Source organism: Amblyomma maculatum, chromosome 1, assembly GCF_055883805.1.
Source record: "Amblyomma maculatum isolate TAMU_Amacu chromosome 1, ASM5588380v1, whole genome shotgun sequence".
NCBI lineage: Eukaryota > Metazoa > Arthropoda > Arachnida > Ixodida > Ixodidae > Amblyomma > Amblyomma maculatum.
In genome coordinates this window covers 181515120-181533496 of record NC_139344.1, presented here as the reverse complement: position 1 = coordinate 181533496, position 18377 = coordinate 181515120, and the positions used below count along the sequence as shown (strand labels likewise).

Here is an 18377-nt window from a genome sequence, read left to right as displayed (position 1 = left end):
TCTTTCTGGGACAAGTTCGAGAGGTAAAAAATTGTATTAGAAAATTACTTTTATTGTCTGCCCAAACAATAGGGGGCAAAATGCTCATCAGAAATTCATTTTAATATACATGTGGATACTTAAAGTGTAAGGAATGCAACATTGGAAGCTTTTTGGAAGTGGGGGGAGGCAAGGGTAGAGAAACGGAGTGCTCTCCTCTCTTCGTATCGTGGGCGCAGTCCACTCGTCTCGAGGGGTGGAATGGTGACATGCGGAGCGAAATGCGCTCGCTTTGCGCGATTGCGGACGCTCGCATTTTCGTCGGAATTGCGCGTATTTTATTTTGAAGCTGGGTCACAGTAGCCGGTTTTAATCGTTATAACCGTTAGTGCGGCAACCCATCATTGTAGTAAATGGATTTTTTTACTATTGGATACATAGTAAATTTGACGGTGACATGGCTGTTCATTGTTATAGCCGATATATTGTAATAACCGGTATCATTATAAGTGGGCTCGACTGTATATAGATCACCAATATTAAATTCACAATGGAGAACGAAGTTCCGCTAGATGGTCTGGTCGCAACGATGGCGCTGTCGGTGAAAAATTCATTCTTCCTGTCCGTTACTGCATTTAAGTTTGGGGTTTTATATTGTCTGCCGCTGTCTTTTGCTGCTCTTTAGTTTTTCTGGGCTGCATTGCTTCGAACACAACACAAACAAAATGGCACTGCCTCTTGTACTGGGCTGTAACCGAGTGCGTCGTGCAGATGGCGGAGGCTTATTCAGCCAATCAGGTAGCGCCCTCACGTCACGTGCCCTGAATAACAAATAAAATAGCGCATTGGGACCCTTTCTTTTTCTTTTTTTTTTCTCAGCCCAGTGAACGGGCGAGAATGGTGGTGGCGGGGGATTTTAAGAGGGAAAACTGCTCTGTCAATCATGACCAAGATGGCTTCAATAGCACGCATGTTACAGGAACTGTGCGCTATGGGAAAAGTGCCATTTTGGTACTGATTTCAGTTGAAATTCGGTCAACAGTGACAATATAAATTGTTCTTGCAGGCAATATACTAAACTTGAACTGTGAAATGTTGTGGAAAGGTGCAGACTTTGAAAGATATTTAAAAAAAAAAAAAAGATTTTTTTACGATTTTTCAGTTTCTAAGACTCGTGTTCCCCCTCAAAAGAGTATAGACACCTAATTTTTCTGTTCATCTTATATTCGTTGTATCGATGCATAAGGCTTTACTGAACATGAACCTCATCGCAATGTTTTTCTGTGAGAGCTAAATAATTTATAATCAATTCTTTTTTTCACTTTTTAAAAAACAGCAGTGTACCATATAAACTTGTGTAAGGACTGCACTTTTTTTTTTTTTAAATCGTGCGAGTGTTTTGAAGGTGCAGCCCTTACACGAATAAAAAATGAAACTTTTTGTGTTGCCAAAAAAAAAAACTAATGGTGATTGTATGCTAATGATTGAAAATGCCTTTATTCCGGCTTTAGACTTTTTCTCACTCAATACCGTTGTTCTCGGAGCTCGAGGCTGGCTGGTCCGTTTCCTCGGATGCCCAGTCTTCAAGACGAGGTCATCCTCGATGCCGTCAAGTTCATTACAAATTCCGATTGCTTTGAAACTTAAAAATGATCTCTGAAGAAATAGAGCCTCATGCGCTAACAATCCACTCCGCAACAGTCGCCAAGGAAGCTCTTAAGCTGTCCAGTAGACGTCATTTCATAGGTGGCGTTCGCCATCCATTCCGTGTAGCACCGACGGAACGCAACCTTGAACGGCCTATTTACGCTCACATCCAGGGGCTGTAGCATACCAGTAAGCCCCCCCCCGGAATAACTGCCATGTCCATTTTTGCTTTTCGAAGCTCATCCTTCACCTCCCGAGTCAAGTGCCCGCCGAAGCTATCGAACACAAGCAGGGATTTTTTCGCGAGCATGGCACTGGGGCGCTTGTTCCACACCGACTGAATCCAATCAGACACGAGGGTGTCCTTCATCCAACCCTTTTCTTGTGCACGTACGATGATGCCTCAAGGGAACTACTCATTGGGAAAATTTTTTCACCTGAAATTATCATTCGGCGACAACTAGGGGCTGTCTGTCAAAATGCATAACATTATTGTGCAACGCTGCTGCTCTGCACCAGTTGTACGCACAGTGTGAAAGTCTTGCTCCCCTTGAAGTCAGTCGTGCAGTTTTCTGGGCTGTCAAACCATAACCAGAGTTTGATCTGCGTTGCCAATTTGCGATAAGCTACTATATTGGTTCTGCTGTCGCTTTGCGATGACATACTTCTGAAAATTCAGAAGCTTATCTTCGTATTCGTGAGGAAGCCGCTGACACATTGTTGTTCTTTGCCGAATGAACAGATTGTTGCGCATCATAAACCTTCGCGTCCAACCAGCAGTTGCCTTAAAATCATCGCGAGGTGTGCTCTTTGCACGCGCCAGCTCTAGTGTCTTAAACCACAGCATGTCGGTTGGCAGAGCGTACCCATTGTTTCGCACCTCTGAGACATAGCTACCACAGCATGCCGATCGACAGAGCGTACCCGTTGTTTCGCACCTCTGAGACATTGCTTGTGAGATCAACTTCAAGGTTGGAGAATTTGCAGGACTTCCCCTGGAAGGCGCGTCTAGTGCCTGACGTGCTCGCCAGCGAATCTTTCTGGTTGCACCAGGGTCGCACATTTTTCTTGTCAATGTCAAAGTGCCTTGCTGCTGCATGCTTTCCGTGCTCCAGAGCATAGTCGACGACTTTTATCTTGAACATTGCTGTATAACTGTTTAAGTACTTGCTCATCCTTGCCAGGTAGAACGGCTATGCGCACACGCAAGTCGAGCAGTCAACGTCTGCGTAGGCTTGAGCCACCAAGCAATCTCCAAAGGTGCTTGATAAACACGAGGAATACGAGACGAGGCCTGATGAGGCGCCGATGGGTGTGACGCTTAACAAAGTAAAAAATAGAAAAAGCAGGTGGCATGAAGCCACTGTTCCGATGTGCGCGCCGCGTTTCGGACTGCCACGTAAACGGCGCAGTGAACGCAGGCGCGTCTGGCGCGCGCTTTGAAAAAGGGGGGTGCGGCTCTACACGAATAAATTCTAGAATATTTTAAGCAGTTTTATCTAGTCAAAAGCGGGGGTGCGACCCTTACACGAGTTTATATGGTAGTCATTCCTTTGTCATTCTAATTCACTACGCTGAAGTTAACCTGCCCCAAGAACGGGCACCGCAACAAGATAAGAAGCAACTACAGTCGCCGACCGTTTTTCGGACTTGAAGGGACCCGAAAAATGGTCCGAATAATCGAACAGTCCGAAAAATCCGTGAAGCACAAAAAATCACTTTATTCAGAGGAAATCGGCTTAAAAAAGTCGCCGATTTTACCTTGCGGCAAATTTCTTTTGCTGGCGACGATTTGCGCTTGTATTTGCGCCAAAGTTGTCGTTTCGCTGTACACGCTAGACAGCAATTTCACAGCGTTCGTAATTTGCGCAAGCGATGGCTGTGGTAGGCCGCCCGAGTCGTCGTCGGAGTCCGACTCGTCTTCAGGTTGAAGAACCTGGCGTACAAGTTCGTCGTCCGTGAGGTCTTCTTAAAAGACACACCGTGTCTCTTCTTGAAACCGCGGAGCCATCCGTCCGTGAACTTGAATTTTTCAATTCTCATTTTCACGGCCAGGGTCTCTGCCTTTTCCTTCAACGTGTCGCCCGACACTGGAAGGTTTTTCGCTAAAGCAGCTTTAAGCCAGAGTAGCAAGGCCTTCTCCAATTCGGGGTGGTCGCCTTTCCTGTCGTTCTTCTGGCTGCTGCTGTGGGACGCCTCAAAGGCGGAAAAAATCTTCTCCTTATTTTTCACGTAATCCGAAATAGTTTGCTTCGACAGTGCGAACTCCTTGGCCACGTCAGCTTGCGTTCGCCCACTCAGCACTAGCTTTATGATCGCTGCCTTTTTCTCAAGGGTCATGGTAGAATAGCTCCCACGCTTCTTTGACGGACCCGGCAGCACTGGCGGGGCCATGTCCACAGCCCGAGTGCGCACCACACCGCTCGTCAAACACGCAAAAATGAGGCACTTTTCGTTCAGAGCGGTGGAACCGCCGGACGCAATCACAAAACGGCCAAAGGATTGACGGCGCGCCACTCGGTTGACGCGGTCGGAGAAACTCGTGTGACAACACGGCGGACGTATGAGACAAAGCACAAAGAGATAGCTGCCCACGTCAGCGTTGGCGACAAAAGCAGGTTGACGGCGATGACAATCCGACTGCCACCTCGAAGCGGCAGAGATTGCAGGGGCCTCTCCTGGCAAAAATGGGGCACCGAAACCATGTCAAGCCAATCCAACTGCAGAGCCAATCCACCTCAATCCAAGATGGCGCTTGTTGCGCCGGCGAAAAGCCGATAAGATGGCAGATTTTGGCCTGCAGGGGACTGAAATTAGTCCGAAAAATCGAACTTTCGGACTTTTAAAGTCCGAAATATCCGTCGCGAATATGTATGCGCTTCTATGGGGTGACTGACGGTGCCTCACTGAAGTCCGAAATATCCTACAAGTCCGAATTATTGGAGTCCGAATTACCCGTCGGCTACTGTATTGTAATCGCAGTTTTGATCCCTCACATGACCCAGATGTGACTACTTTGACATCACAGCCATTACTTGGCAGTTCAAACCAAAAAGCACGTGAGAAAATAAAATTGTAAATTATTTAGCGGCTGTAGGTGAAAATCACATGGTGCGAATTATACAGGATGTTTTAGGCATCATTAACGATAAGAAAAATGCATTTGAAATTTGATGCGTATCCACCTTTAAGGGTGGACACGGCTCTTTGGCACCGAAAATCGGCCTGAAAAATCGGATTTTCAATTTTTTCATTTTCGTATTCCTCGCACCATTCCGCATCTGCACGCAAATTTTCATCCTTATACCCCGCGTATTTATGAAGTTATAGCGATTAAGGGGAGATGCGGGTCGAAAAACGCGGGTTTTTTTCGAAAATGACGGATTTTTTGTTTTTACTTGTTTTGTCAAGTTTAGTATCTCTACTTTCATGAAAATAAAAATCAAAGCTGAGTTTAAACAGGAAATGGGCTGAAATTACGTTGGTGGCAGTTAAACGACCGAAAGTATGCTATCTTCGAGCGTCCCGCGGTCGGCATAGCGCAGTTGATCGCCGCTGCGGATCACGTGAGGAGATCAGCCAAGCCGCATTCTCCCAATCACCACAGTTGTCCGGCGACTAAAACGCAAGCAATAATAAAAAAAAGCATGCCTACGTCGCGTTTTTCGAGCGCTGCGACTGGTTTTTAAATCACGTGGTACGAATCAAGCCTCGCCATTGGCCGCCACGCGCGCGCATGTGGCGAAGCCCACTTGCTGGCTCCATGCTACGTCGAGGTGCGTTCCCGAGTGACGATCGTTCGGCAACTTTATCTTCATCATGGATGAAGCACAATTGAACCGGCGCAGTCACCGAGGAGTGAAATACCGTTCTGTTCACAAATATAGAGGACGTTCGCGAAAATCGAAAGAGAAGGCTCGTCCAGTGACAACTCGACCTGTGGCAGTTAGGCCTAGTGGAACCGACGCCGATCCCTCCAGCGTTTCAGATGCCTCCGAGGAATTTGAAGCGGCGTTAGATTGTGTGAGTGCCTCGGAAAAAAAGATTGGGCATTTCTAAGGTGAGGAAATAGCCTGCGATGAGGCGTCATCTGTAGTTACTGACTTGGCAGCGGTGAACGTTCTTGTGCGCGGCGCGATTTGCCCAAGCCAGCGTTCAGGACTTCCAGTATTCGGGAACCGGGCGCAAAGCGCAGACTCGCTTCGTTTCTTGAACTACTCTGTGAGAACTCTGCCTGCCCGCAATGTGTGCTTTCCACAACATACTGATTGCGGCGAGTTATGGCGTGCAGGGATGCGAGCAGAGATTGACAGCGGGAGCTCGGATGAAAGCTTCGCCGTCAACGTCAAAGCTGCTGTGGCGGCCTGTTTTATAGGAATTGGATATGAGCAGCTAGTGCGATTTTCCTCAATTATTGGACTCCACAAGCCAGTGCATCATAGCTTGGCACATCCAGAGAAATAACAATGCAGAAACAAATGTCCTTGAAGCTGACTGCGGAAGCGAACGCAAATCGCCGCACACTGAAGAAAAAAAGCGCATGTCGGAGTCCACTCGCAAGGGTCATGAGGGAGCAACATATGCTGCAGGAAGTTTCTAGTGCCAGTGGCTGCTTTATGGACAATTTTCCTCTTTTGAACCAAAGTTTGATCGGCATTGAAGCTCTCTTTTTTAAATAAACATGCAATTTTAACTTCAAATGCATTTTTCTCAAAACGCAATTTTGGGCAATTTTTAGCGTTTGCCCTTCATGTTTTTGGTACTTCTGATGCTCGTATCTGAATGAAATTTTGCACACATTTTCTCTGAGGTATGAGGAGTGCCATTATCTCTTTCAAGAATAAATACTGATCAAATATTTACAAAAAAAATAAAAGTTACCACATGGTGGTGTCTTGACAATGTAGACTTGCCAGGTTCAAATTTTTCACGTCATTAGCATACTTAATATGTACTTTATTATTAGCTTTTGGCACTCTACAGTTTATATAGATCAAAATGAGCCATCAACGATGTGTGTTTATGGAAGTTTAGTATGACAAAGAAGGGGGGCAAAAGAGTATATTTTACACACTGTCACTGAACAGAACAAAAACTATGCAACTTACAATAAACCTAATTGCAGATTTGAAATCAGCATAAAAAACTGATTTATTAACCAGAGTTTCATAGCTCTAAGTCAAATATTAAAGAAAAAGTGTCTTCGAGTAGCATCTCCCCTTAAAAAATGCAGTACCACACCCACTGCCCTTTAAATTGTGGACAAACGACACCCAATTTCGATCGCCCGGCGCATGAGAACTACGCGCTCCACCGCGGCGATTTTGGTCTCGTTCGAAAGCGCGCGCTTTCGGCTTATTTTTTCTTTCGGAAAGCAAGCCTGTGCGCTCCGCCTTCCCCATAAAAAACAAACAAAAAGATAGCATGCAGCGCGCGCTACTATTGGCCGGTTAAGACACGTGATCAAAATGGCGTCGTTTGGTTGGTTCCGGCAAGCTAGCCCTGAAATGCGGACTCCCAGTGACGCCATTTTGTCTTTCTGCCGACCACGCTAGTGCAACGCGAGAGTCATGCCAGGCGCGAAGAAGTACCGCTCTTTGCACAAGTTCGGGCGAAAGCAACCAAAGAAACGCGTTAAGAATGCGACTTCGTTGCATACTGTGCAAGAAGCAAGTGCCAGTGCTGCGGGATTGTGTGACGATCACGTTGCGGGCGGCGACGCTTCTCCGATTCCGCTGGACAACGGCGCCGTTCTTCGTGCCGACTGCAGTCGTGTATGTACGTATTGATACCGCGCCTGTCACTAACAGTGACATAACTCAAGTGAGTGCCCGTGAGCAGGCTACGCTTGATAGACTGGTATCGACGCCGGCGACGGCACGAAAGACCGCGCTGTTCGCCGATGAAGTGGTGCGTCCGCAGAGTCAGATGCGGACGGAACAGCCTCCTATGCGGTAATTGACCTCAGCATTGTGAATATCCTTCTGGATGCCGTGCGGTGCAAAACGTGTCGTGGATGCGTGCGTTTAATTACCAGCGACCGGAGCTATGGCCTCGCCGTAAAACTGATCGTGCTGTGCGACAACTGCGGTGAGATTGCGGCCGAGTGGAACTCGCGGAGGGTTGACGGCGAGAAAAGGTGCAATCCTTTTGAGCTGAATATTCTGGCTAGTCGAGCAATGCTGTCGACCGGTAACGGCCAGACAGCAATGAACGATATCTTTTCGGCGATGGGGTTGTGCAACCCGCTGCTACCCGAGCCGCCACGACCGCTATGGCACAAGCCGCGCAGGCAGTGGCGAAGGTCTACGATGACTTGTGTTTTGGGCATAGGGGGAACATTGCCGTGTGCTACGACGGCACATGGATGACGCGCGGACACTCATCACATATAGGCGTCGGTGCCGTGGTGGAACTCTTCACTGGTTACGTGCTTGATTATGTGGTGTTGTCAAACTTTTGTCTGGGCTGCGAAATTGGTCCCAAGCCAAACACTGACGGCTACGAACTTTGGAAATCACGCCACCAGTGCCAAAAAAACACCAACTCCAAGGCTGGTCAAATGGAAGTAGAGGCTGGCAAAATTCTGTTTGAAAGATCTCTGCAGCGCCACAACATGCGCTACACAACCATGCTATGCGATGGGGACAGTCGCACGTTCAGTGCTCTTAAAGATGCTGCAATCTATGGCTACATTGAAATAGTCAAAGAGGACTGCATAAATCACGTGCACAAGCGTATGGGAGCAGCTTTGCGCAACCTCTTGCAGAGACACAAGGGTGCAGGGAAGCAAAGTCTTGGCGGCAGAGGAAGGCTGACAGCTGATCTAGTTGACAAGCTGGCAATATATTATGGCCGAGCGCTTCGATCAAATGTAGGTGATGTGGATGCCATGCAGCGAGCTGTGATGGCGACATATTACCACATCACATCTACTGATGACTGCCCCAAACACAGTTTGTGTCCTACCGGTGAGAAGTCATGGTGCCGCCACAACGCTGCAAAGGCAAAAGAGGAGCCTGCACCAAAGCACAATTACAGTCTGCCAAGAGATGTGGCTGATGCTCTTTTGCCTGTTTATAGTCGTTTATCAGAGAAGAGCCTGCTGCAGAGGTGCATTCGGGGGAAGACCCAGAACTCGAACGAAAGCTTCCACTCGGTCATCTGGACCTTGATCCACAAAGAGCGGCACTCATCACTGTTTGCTGTGGAAGCAGCCACAGCAGAAGCTGTGCTGCGCTTCAATGCCGGCTGCAAGCATACAGCAGCAGCAATTCTGCAAGAATGCAGTACAAATGTGACAGCAACTGGGTCCAGGAGAGCTGAAGAAAAGGACTTGCACCGTAGCGTACGTTCTGCAAAGAAGCGGGCGGCTTCGCTTGGCGTTGCTAAAACAGAAAAAAGAAAACACCGCGACAGCATGCACCCCGACTATGCTCCTGGTGCATTTAAATAGCATGAGGTCTTTGAGGTTGCCCTTCCTGATTAAATGCCGTGAGGCTTGAGTGCTTCCGACAATCCCTCAATTTTGGTAGTGTTGCATTTTTTAAAGATCAATATCTCTGGTCCTGTTCTTGCTATTGCTTTAAAAAATTTTTTTCTAGAAAGGGAATCCTGCGAGTCTCATGAAACCAAGGTAAATGCAGTGACGACAAAAGAAAATTTGCTGAGAAGGTTATGTTGTCTTCGGTACCCAAATGGAATTTTCCTTTCAAGCGTTTCCTATTGCGTAACTTTGGCTCAAATTGGCATAGGCCATTAATTTTCGCTTCAGATCACTTTCCACCTGTTTCTGATCTTGTTGACATATCAATCATTGACATAATTTACACCTACATGCTGTGAAGTGTTTTTCCTCGTTTTCTCAAAACTGCAATTTTGAGGGTGCTGCAATTTTGGAGGAGAGATATCTCTTAGTCTATTTGTGCTATAGCTCTCATTCTTGTCTTGTTAGAAAGAGAAAACCTTCGACAGTGCCGTAGGACAAAAATATGTACAGTTATTATGCGGCAACATTTACAGAATTAATTATCAATCTTAGGTGCCAACCTGGGCTTTTATTCATAAAAGTTTGACTTATTGTAACTTTGGTTCAAATTCTTCTACCACGTTAATTCATGACTAGCGGCACTCTATGATCCTTCTAGATCACTCTGGCAGGGCTATTCTCCTCATGCCATAAAGTGTTTAGTAATTAACTCACCTCCAAACGAAGAACATGAATTAGGTAATATTTTGAAAGCTATTTCATCTACAAGAAAACTAATCAGATATTTGAAATCAGCATGCAAAAGTACATTAATGGTGCAAGTTTCAGTCAGATCCACCCATAAATAAGGAAAAAAGTTTTAAGAGGGGTGTCCCCCCTTAAGGGCAGTCGCGGCATTTGAAGGCAGAAAAATTGCAAAAAAAGTCGATAATTGGAAAAGTATTTATTCCAGTAATATGTATTATAAACTACCTTTCCTTTAATTACCAATCCATACTTCATTGTGAAAATACTTGAAATAATTACATTAGCTGCGAAGAAGCGATAAAAACGTGCTTGGCATTCCTCTCCCCTGCGAACCGAGCGCAGCCATTGGGCTCCTGTTTGTGAATTCTTTTTTATTATTATTATTTTCGACGGTGGTGTGGTCAAAGTGTGGCTTGTTTCCGATTGGGGATTGGCTTTCCGAATTCGAGGCTGTGATTAGGCAAAGGCCGCGCTTCGAGTTTACACTTTAAAACGCAAAGTTTGAATTATCCGTAGTGGAATCCAATCACGTCCAAATTAATGGGCTTTTTTATACTTAGACGTATATCGAGCTTGGCCTGACCATGTTCAGTTTCAATTTCCGAGCTTTCATTGTAATATTTACATCAGGGCCGCACTTTTTTCTTGTTCTGCACGGAGCTGGCAAGTTTTCTGGCTACAGCATAGTCCTTATTACCAGTTAGTTTTTACTTGGGAACATACATTTTTATGATGAACTGTTCAGCTGCAGTGAATCCTTCAAGCATGTAATGCACTGAGAATAAGGATATAATGGCGTGTGACTACGCGATTTGCTGAAATTAACCAGCTAGCATTCACTTACTCACTGTATTACTTTACTGGCAAACATTATTTACTGGCAAACTCTTGGGTCCGGTGCTTGGGACTGCTTGGCAGACTATTTGGAGCACTGCTCCGCACATGACACCGTCGGTGTGGGTGGGCTCTCTCCTAGCCTGCATTTTTGTGCGCACGACTATCAAAGTCTTGTGGAAATTGTGTGTTTGTATTAATGAAGAGTTGTTGTCCAGTGGTAAATAACAAGGTTACACCTTTGATGCGATGTGCATTAGGCCTAGTGCTACCGGGTGAACGGTGTGCCAGCACGGTCATTATCCGAGCTTGACTGATTTGATGTTTTGATGGGATGTCTCGCTCAGTATGTATGCCTTCCATACCGATGTTTTTAAAACTTAGTAAATGTTTGCTTGATTGTTGCCATTTTTTGTCTCATTTCAGAGCATCGCTACATTGAATTGTTCTTGAATTCAACACCAAGTGGCGTGAATGCTGGTGGCGGCAGTGCTGGTGGATTTGGCAACGGAATGGGTCCTATTGGGCCTGCCTCTGGGACTCCTGCTTTTGCAGGGACCATGGCAAGTGGGGGATCTGGCTTCGGCTCCAGTGGTTTTGGTGGCAGCCGCTTTGGAGGTGAGGTCATCATTCCACAGGGGTGCTTGCCACGTCCCACACACAAACATGTGTAATTTGAGGCCACTCATGGCCTCAGCCTTCAAATTGTAGAAGACAGCTCATGCTTAATACTGCGGCAGATAAGTTGGGCTTTGTTGCCACCACCGATTTAATGAGGTGCAGTGGGCAACCACCCTGTGTAAAATTGCAAACAAAAATACCACTCTGAAATGGCATAAAGAGTACGGTAGAGGTTAGGGCTCAAGGAAGTGTTAGGCATGCTAGTCTGTGGACCCACCATTTGCGGATGACAAATCCACTTTGTGCACTAGCGCTGTTTGGCAAGAGCTGCCCTTGTGCCAGTAAAATTCAACATTGCCAAATAGTGTCAAGAAAGGAAGCTTGATTCATTTGAAAGTGTATGGGCAGTTTCATAATTGGCTTGTGGTGTTGGAAAGCTACAAAAGTAGTGCACCTGTAAAATTCATCCTTTTGGCGCATTCTCAGGATGTCGGTGAGGGCTTTGGCGGAAACAGAGTAGTATAAAGCAATATGCTTGACATCGCAATCAAGGCAGTCAGGATTTTTTTTTTTTTTCTTTCTTCTCCAGCTTCCAGTGTTTTAGCTTTTTCTTTCAATGGTTAACATACAGTAGCAGTCATGTAAATTATGTGTACAGCATGCGAAAACCTACGGTGACGCATGCTACCAAAAAAATAGTGCTCAGCACCCATTATGTGTGACAGCTCTCTTGTGAATTGAACCTCTAATACCCAGTAGCAAATATGTCCTACAATGGTTCCTGAATGGCCTAGTATGTCCTTCCACAAGCCATTTTAAGCAGCCTCTATGCCAAGTGCAGGCCTGGCCATGGGGAAGGCAACTGGTCCCTTCAGGTGTGGAAGGACAGCCGCTTGTTAGAAAAATATAAACAAACAAGCTGGAGAGATGGAAGTAAAGGTTGTAATTGTTTATAATTGTTTGAAAGATCTTGAATAGGTATTGGCTTCGGTATATATAGTACTGTGCTTTCAGGTGGTGATAGCCACATTTTTTGCATTGAAAATAAAAATTGGAAGATTGCAGAAGGCTCATGTACACAGCCCTGAGTAGTGTGATAGCTAAATAAAAGATACGATGATGGGAGAGCCTTAGCACTGCAGTGTGTAGTGTGTAAGATTTCAGAAAATCCACTTAGAGTGTATTTAGTGATTTTCGTGTTTTCATTCAGGTGTCATTGTTATTACTGTGAAAGTTCTATATGGAAAATAGCTCAGGGCAGTGCCAGTTGGCATTCAGTTTGATGGGTATTAGCAGAGCTTTTTCATTCCTTCCTTTCATTATCATTGCAGATGAAAACAACAAAATGTGTGTTGTAATTAAGACAAGGAGTTGTAGCCCAACATACCGTAAAAACCTGCATATAATACAAAGTTAATTTTGTTTTTTCCTCGATTTTATTTTGTCAAATTTGCATCGTATTATTTCAGATCTGAACCTAAATTCGCAGTTCTGGTCTCAGTATTATACAGTGCTATCAGCATCAGGCTTCCAGCTAAAGGAGGTGTTATCTAGAAGTGGTGTCGGTCGACTGTTCCAATTTCGACACCATTTCATTACGCTCGCCTTGTGACCCTTGCAGCCACAGTGCTCGTGATGCACACACGACTGGAAGCAGGCAAAGCTCTCCTCTCAGGACTGCAAAAGTAAAACTCCGCATTTTGTATAGGCCTCACCAGCCGTGCTGGCCATGCCCTACTGCTGGATCACGCTTGCAAGCATTCCGAAGGAACTCGTCAATCATGCTTACAAGAAGTACAGGATATCGGAGCATGTTTAGAGGAGCTAAAAAAGTTTTTGGGAGATGTCTCTCGGCAGACGATACACTGGATGGCGACATTGCGAAAGCCCCAAATCCAAGAACACCACCTAGGTGCATACGGCGCGGGTGGTGCTAGATGCAAATGCGACGCATGCTAGCCAGCAACTCGCGCGCTGCCGTCCCTTGCCCGAGCTGTATGTGGCATACCGGTTTACAACAGTCGGAGGACCGCCTGGCTTTTGTGGTTGCCGAGGCAAATGTAAGCTGTTTCATTCACAATGCGTGAAATTCTCCGATCAAACATGTCGCCGTAATCCGCTGCAGTGATTAAGACACTCAGCTACTGGACCAAAGTGCCGGGGTTTTAGCTTGACCGCCGCAGCCGCATTTCGATATAAGCGAAACGCAAAGTTGTCCGTATGCTGTGTGATATCAATGCACATTAAGTCCTCAGTTTCTCAAAATTATTCGATAGCCCTGCACTATGGCACTTCCTTCTCTCTTCTGTTACTCCCACCAACCTCCCTTCCCTTAACGGGGTTCAGATGTCCACGGAGGTGTGCGACAGATACTGCACCTTTCCTACAATGGTAAGCATGTCAGCACGGGAAAGGAAGTGAACCGGCACATAGGTACTTGGCTCTACTTGATGCTTGGCACGAGGTGGCATTGGATGTGCAAGCAGAGTGCGTTTGCCCCTCGGGGTGATCGCAAAATGTAGTGCAAATAAGTCCATTTTGATGAGCGAGCTTTCTTCACTTGCAAATGAAGCCCCCCCCCCCCTCCTTTTTTTTTTTTTTTTCTGTTTTTGCTATCCAAAAATTGTGGCTTGTATTTAGGCAGGTTTTTACGGTAATTCACAAGCAAATACACACTGCGCTTCAAACCTACAAGTCTAAAAGTGAGGTGTAGCGGGTTCGGGCAGCTCTGTAATGTCCCATGAGACATGGCAATGAGGGTGCAATCACCGTAGTGTTTATTTCTTCTCAATTGTTAATAGTGAAATCTTGTCAATTCAGTCCTTGTTGGTTTGGAAAATTGATAGTCTGAACTTGGAGCGCAGTCCTAGCCAACGCCGTATAGTAAAATCTCGTTATAAGAGACACTTGAAAATGGTTGGTTTTCCTATGTTTGCCATGTTAACAATGTTGCATACAAAAGACATGGTTACAAGAGGCACTCGGTTACTTAGGACAACTTTTACAGCTCCCTAAAGTAACTTCTTCGCTATTTAGAAGAGACACAATTTACCCAGGTGTGCTCAAACAATGCAGCTGACTGATACCAACTCGTATGTGCAGCAGTTTAGATTTCCTTATCTAAATTCTGCTCCATATCAGTGTCCTTTGTTTTTTGCATTATGTCAGGAATCAAGGAGTGCTTCCTCTTAAATCGTAAGTCAAAAGGAGGCCCTCCTTCTTTGTTCCTGACATATTGCAGCAAAAAAGGACGCTGCAAAAAAGGAGCCTCAACTACAGTGTGCGACCATGCCTACCACGCTATCACTACTCATGTGCCTCTGACAGCCTCGAAACAAAGTCTGGGTGATGGTGACATACCCTTTGTAGTGTGTGGGTCGTGAGGCGTATTGCATGACCAAGCCAGAAAAAAAAATTATATATAATAAACTGTCTGTTCATTGGACGATGCCATTAAGGGGAGACGCGGGTCTTAAAACGGTCGAAAATGGTCAAAAAGTCGATTTTGGGAAAAACTCATTTTCGGAAGGTTTATCCTTTCGAGCATCTACAGTAAAATTATTAACGCTGAATTCGGTCGGGAAATGCGATAAAATCGGCTTTCAAAACACCACGGCAGCGACGAAATGGCCCCGAAAAGAGAGACTTTGTTCGAACTTCCCGCGCGCGCCACCGGCGTTGCAGCCGGCCGATCGCCGCCATCTTGGGCTTGTTTTGAAGCTGGTTTCTTTGTGCGCAATTTGAGCTATCTCAAAATGGCGTCGCTCAAGCCGAGCGGCGGTTCGGGCCGGTTTCCCGAAGGCCGTTTTCGGGTCGCTGATTGGCTCGCACGCGGCGCGCGAACGCGCGCGCCGTTCTGCGCCTCCCATTGGCTGGTGTGACCGTCTACGTCATTTTTTTTTCTTTCTCTTGCGTTCGCCGCTGTGGCTGTCGCTTCGTGCGCGTCTGTTTTTGCGCTCGTGTTTCTCTACACGCCGAGTTTCTGCCTTGTGCCGGGAGTTTCTCTTTGCGATCGCGATGCCGGGAGGCAGTCGATTGAAATCGAGCACGCAACGAGCTTTTGGAAGCCGGAAGAAACGTCCGTGGAACAAAAAACAGCAGGCAGCGGCCGCCAGTGCGTCGCCGGGGCCTGCAGTGCCGGACTCGTTGGATCCGCCGGGTACATCAAGCACGCTGCCCGATGACGACACCGCGGGACCAAGTTGCAGCACGAATCGTATCTCGGATCGTGGTACACTTCGTGTTGATGCTGTGTACTATTCGTCGACCGATCAGGCGCAGCGTGTTGAGCGATCGGCGCAAGCAAAGTCCGTTCTGTCGGAAAAGTCGGCAACCCAGCGCAAGTTTGACCTTCTTGGCGTCAGTGCGGATTACCAGACAGCTGATGCCGGTACCCAGTTCGTGATTGTGGACTTGAAGGTTTTGAACAATTTTTTCGCGCAAGTGAAGTTCGGAACCTGCGGCGCAGGAAGTCTGCGTTTGAGCAAGGCAACAGATAAGGAGTACGGCCTTGCTGTAAAGCTTCTGCTTGTCTGCGAAAACTGCGATTTCGAACAGAAGCAGTTCTCTTCCCCAAGAATAAGCGAAGCAGTTCTCTTCCCCAACTGTTTGCCTGGTGGAGCTCTCGTCTCCTTGGCTCCGGTCCTCACTTTCACCTCAAAAAAAAAAAAAAAAAAAAAAAGAAAAAGTCAACCCCTAACTTCTCGAAAGTAACCTCTATAATTTCATCACACTTACACATTCGACATTTTTTTTTTTTTTAAATGTTTCCTTGGATGGAATAAGACACTTTTTGTTTTGTTTTGTAGGGAAACTGATAGGGAACATCTGAGTAACATCCGTTGTCGAAGATTCTTCCCAATATTTTCTGCACTCAGTGTCAAAACTTCAAATGAGCTTTTCTCAGCTTCATGTTTTTTGGTGACATGACTAGCCTTACGGAACTTTTCATTGGGTTTTTGTGGTGCAATTTTAATAAATCTTCTACCGTTGAATTCAGAAAGGTTTGAACTGTGGAGCTATGCTATTTTTATATTGCTAAGTTGAACATATCAAATTTATTGAACAATAATGTCAGCTAATTATAATTTCGAATTGTGGGGCATCTACATAATTGAATATTTTTATACTGTGATGTACATCAATGATAATATAAATAGCATAGCTCCACATGGCAGGTCTTTGGCTACAACTACATTTTAATCGGAACGAAAAAATATTGAGGGAAACTGACCTAACGACCCGTAAGAAATTACTAAATTAGGCTTTGGTTATTTCCCAATAACATTAGAACTAATTGAGATAGAGTAAAACTAATTACATTTTTGAAAACAGGAGGAAGAAATACATATACACACCCAATTTCGTTATTATATCTCTAAAAATAAAAATTTTCATTTTAAGACCAGTGTCTCCCCTTAACATAGGTGGCGAAAACAAAGGTTGCTGGTGCTGGCTATACCGATGCAGACATAGATTGCGGAAGCTTGCGACAGGAGGAAAATATGATGGCCCGCGACTTCGGGTGCCATTTGAGGCTGGCATCTGGAAGCTCCTATACGCAGGCATTTTGAAGGCTATTCTAGTGTGGGTCGTAAAACGTTTGGGTACAACCCTTAGACGAACTTCTTTTTTTTTTTTCTTCTGAAAATAGGGGGTGCGGCCTTTACACGCCGGCAAGTCTACATCGCTACATTGACATGTTCCTTCAATTTTCAAGTACACTGAATTACCTATGCATTGGTCGCACACTGTTCGCGGTTCATGCAGTGAAGCATCTCGAAAAAGTGACAAGGATGCTTGTGAAGGGCGCAGCTGCTACTGCTTTGCACATGAAAATAGCCACGCAGGCACTTAGAATTTTGGAGCTGGTCTTTGACCTTCCCAGCAATTTGCGAACAGCAAAAAATGACCATTGTTGCTTAATTTTTGTTTTATATAGTTCAGGTATTTATTGATACATTACTTCGATTAAACAGTTTTTGGCAGTTCTTAAGGCCCGTTTGGTAATTTCAACTTCTGGATAATTAGTCATTTTCTTCTCTCTTAACGGCCAAATTGCAAAGATTTCATTCTATGACAATTCATATTACTAATGCCTGAATTGAGTAACATTGAATAAGTGTCATTAAATTCAGCAAAATAATTTTTTGAGGAATTCATTTTGTAGTATTTGTGTGCATGCAGATGTTGCCATGCATAGTGCTCTTGCAAATAGCATTTTCTATATTTAGTGTCTGTTCTGTATTTCTTCCAGGAGGAAGTTATGGGGGTGGCTCCATGGGAGGAAACATGATTGGTGGCAACAGCTACACTTCATTCTGAGCTGTTTCACATGCTGATGACATCAGTCATTTCCTTTTTGTACTATATAAAGCTTCATCAGACAAAATTCCAATTGTGTCAAATTGATTACCTCCATGCATACATAAATAAATAATTTTAGAACACTGCTGCACTGCTTCTATTCCTCATGAGAAATCCTACAATACTGTCGTGCCACTTGTATATAAGGTAATGCACTTATTTTTGCAGCTGCTTTGCTCATGGATATTTCCAATTAATATGACTGCAGTTTTGCCTATGTCTCCTGCACCATGTGAACTTTATCCAGTCCCAACTTCTTTGGATTTTGTAATAAGCATCAGAGTGATAAAGTTTGGGCATTTTTATTCATGCCTCAGTGGACCATATTTTCTCTTGTAAAACCTCCACACCGAACTTCGAACCTGCCAAAATAAAAAAATCTTCGCATACAGTCTGCATACTTGCCTGGAAGGAATATCACTAGGTTGTTTCAACTGTGCAAGCAGTGAGCAGGATGTTTTCAAAACAGGTCTGTTGCAAAAACTCCCCCCCCACCCCCCCCCCCCCACCCCACGTGGCTACATGTTAGCAAAATATTGGTGATTTTCGTAACTGCACAGGTGCCACAGCGTTTGCAATTTCGTGAATGAAGCAATGACAGTGCCCCCTAAAACTATAGTGAACTACCTAAAACTTTCGTCGATGAGGGCGTGCGTTATTGTGCCGTAACAGCATTGAGTGTGAAACTGAAAAG

General features: G+C 45.3%; 1 protein-coding gene across 3 annotated transcripts in view; it reads left to right on the top strand.

The window, feature by feature from the left end:
* LOC146205046 (heterogeneous nuclear ribonucleoprotein F-like) overlaps positions 1–17770 on the top strand; it is a 44128-nt gene extending 26358 nt beyond the window's left edge. For all 3 annotated transcript variants that reach the window (XM_084589732.1, XM_084589733.1, XM_084589731.1), the window contains exons 10-11: positions 11123–11314; positions 17574–17770. In XM_084589732.1, coding sequence (XP_084445858.1) covers positions 11123–11314; positions 17574–17641 — 260 coding nt within the window. In that variant the 3' untranslated portion in view covers positions 17642–17770. The remainder of the gene's footprint in view (positions 1–11122; positions 11315–17573) is intronic.
* Positions 17771–18377: the final 607 nt, after the last annotated feature.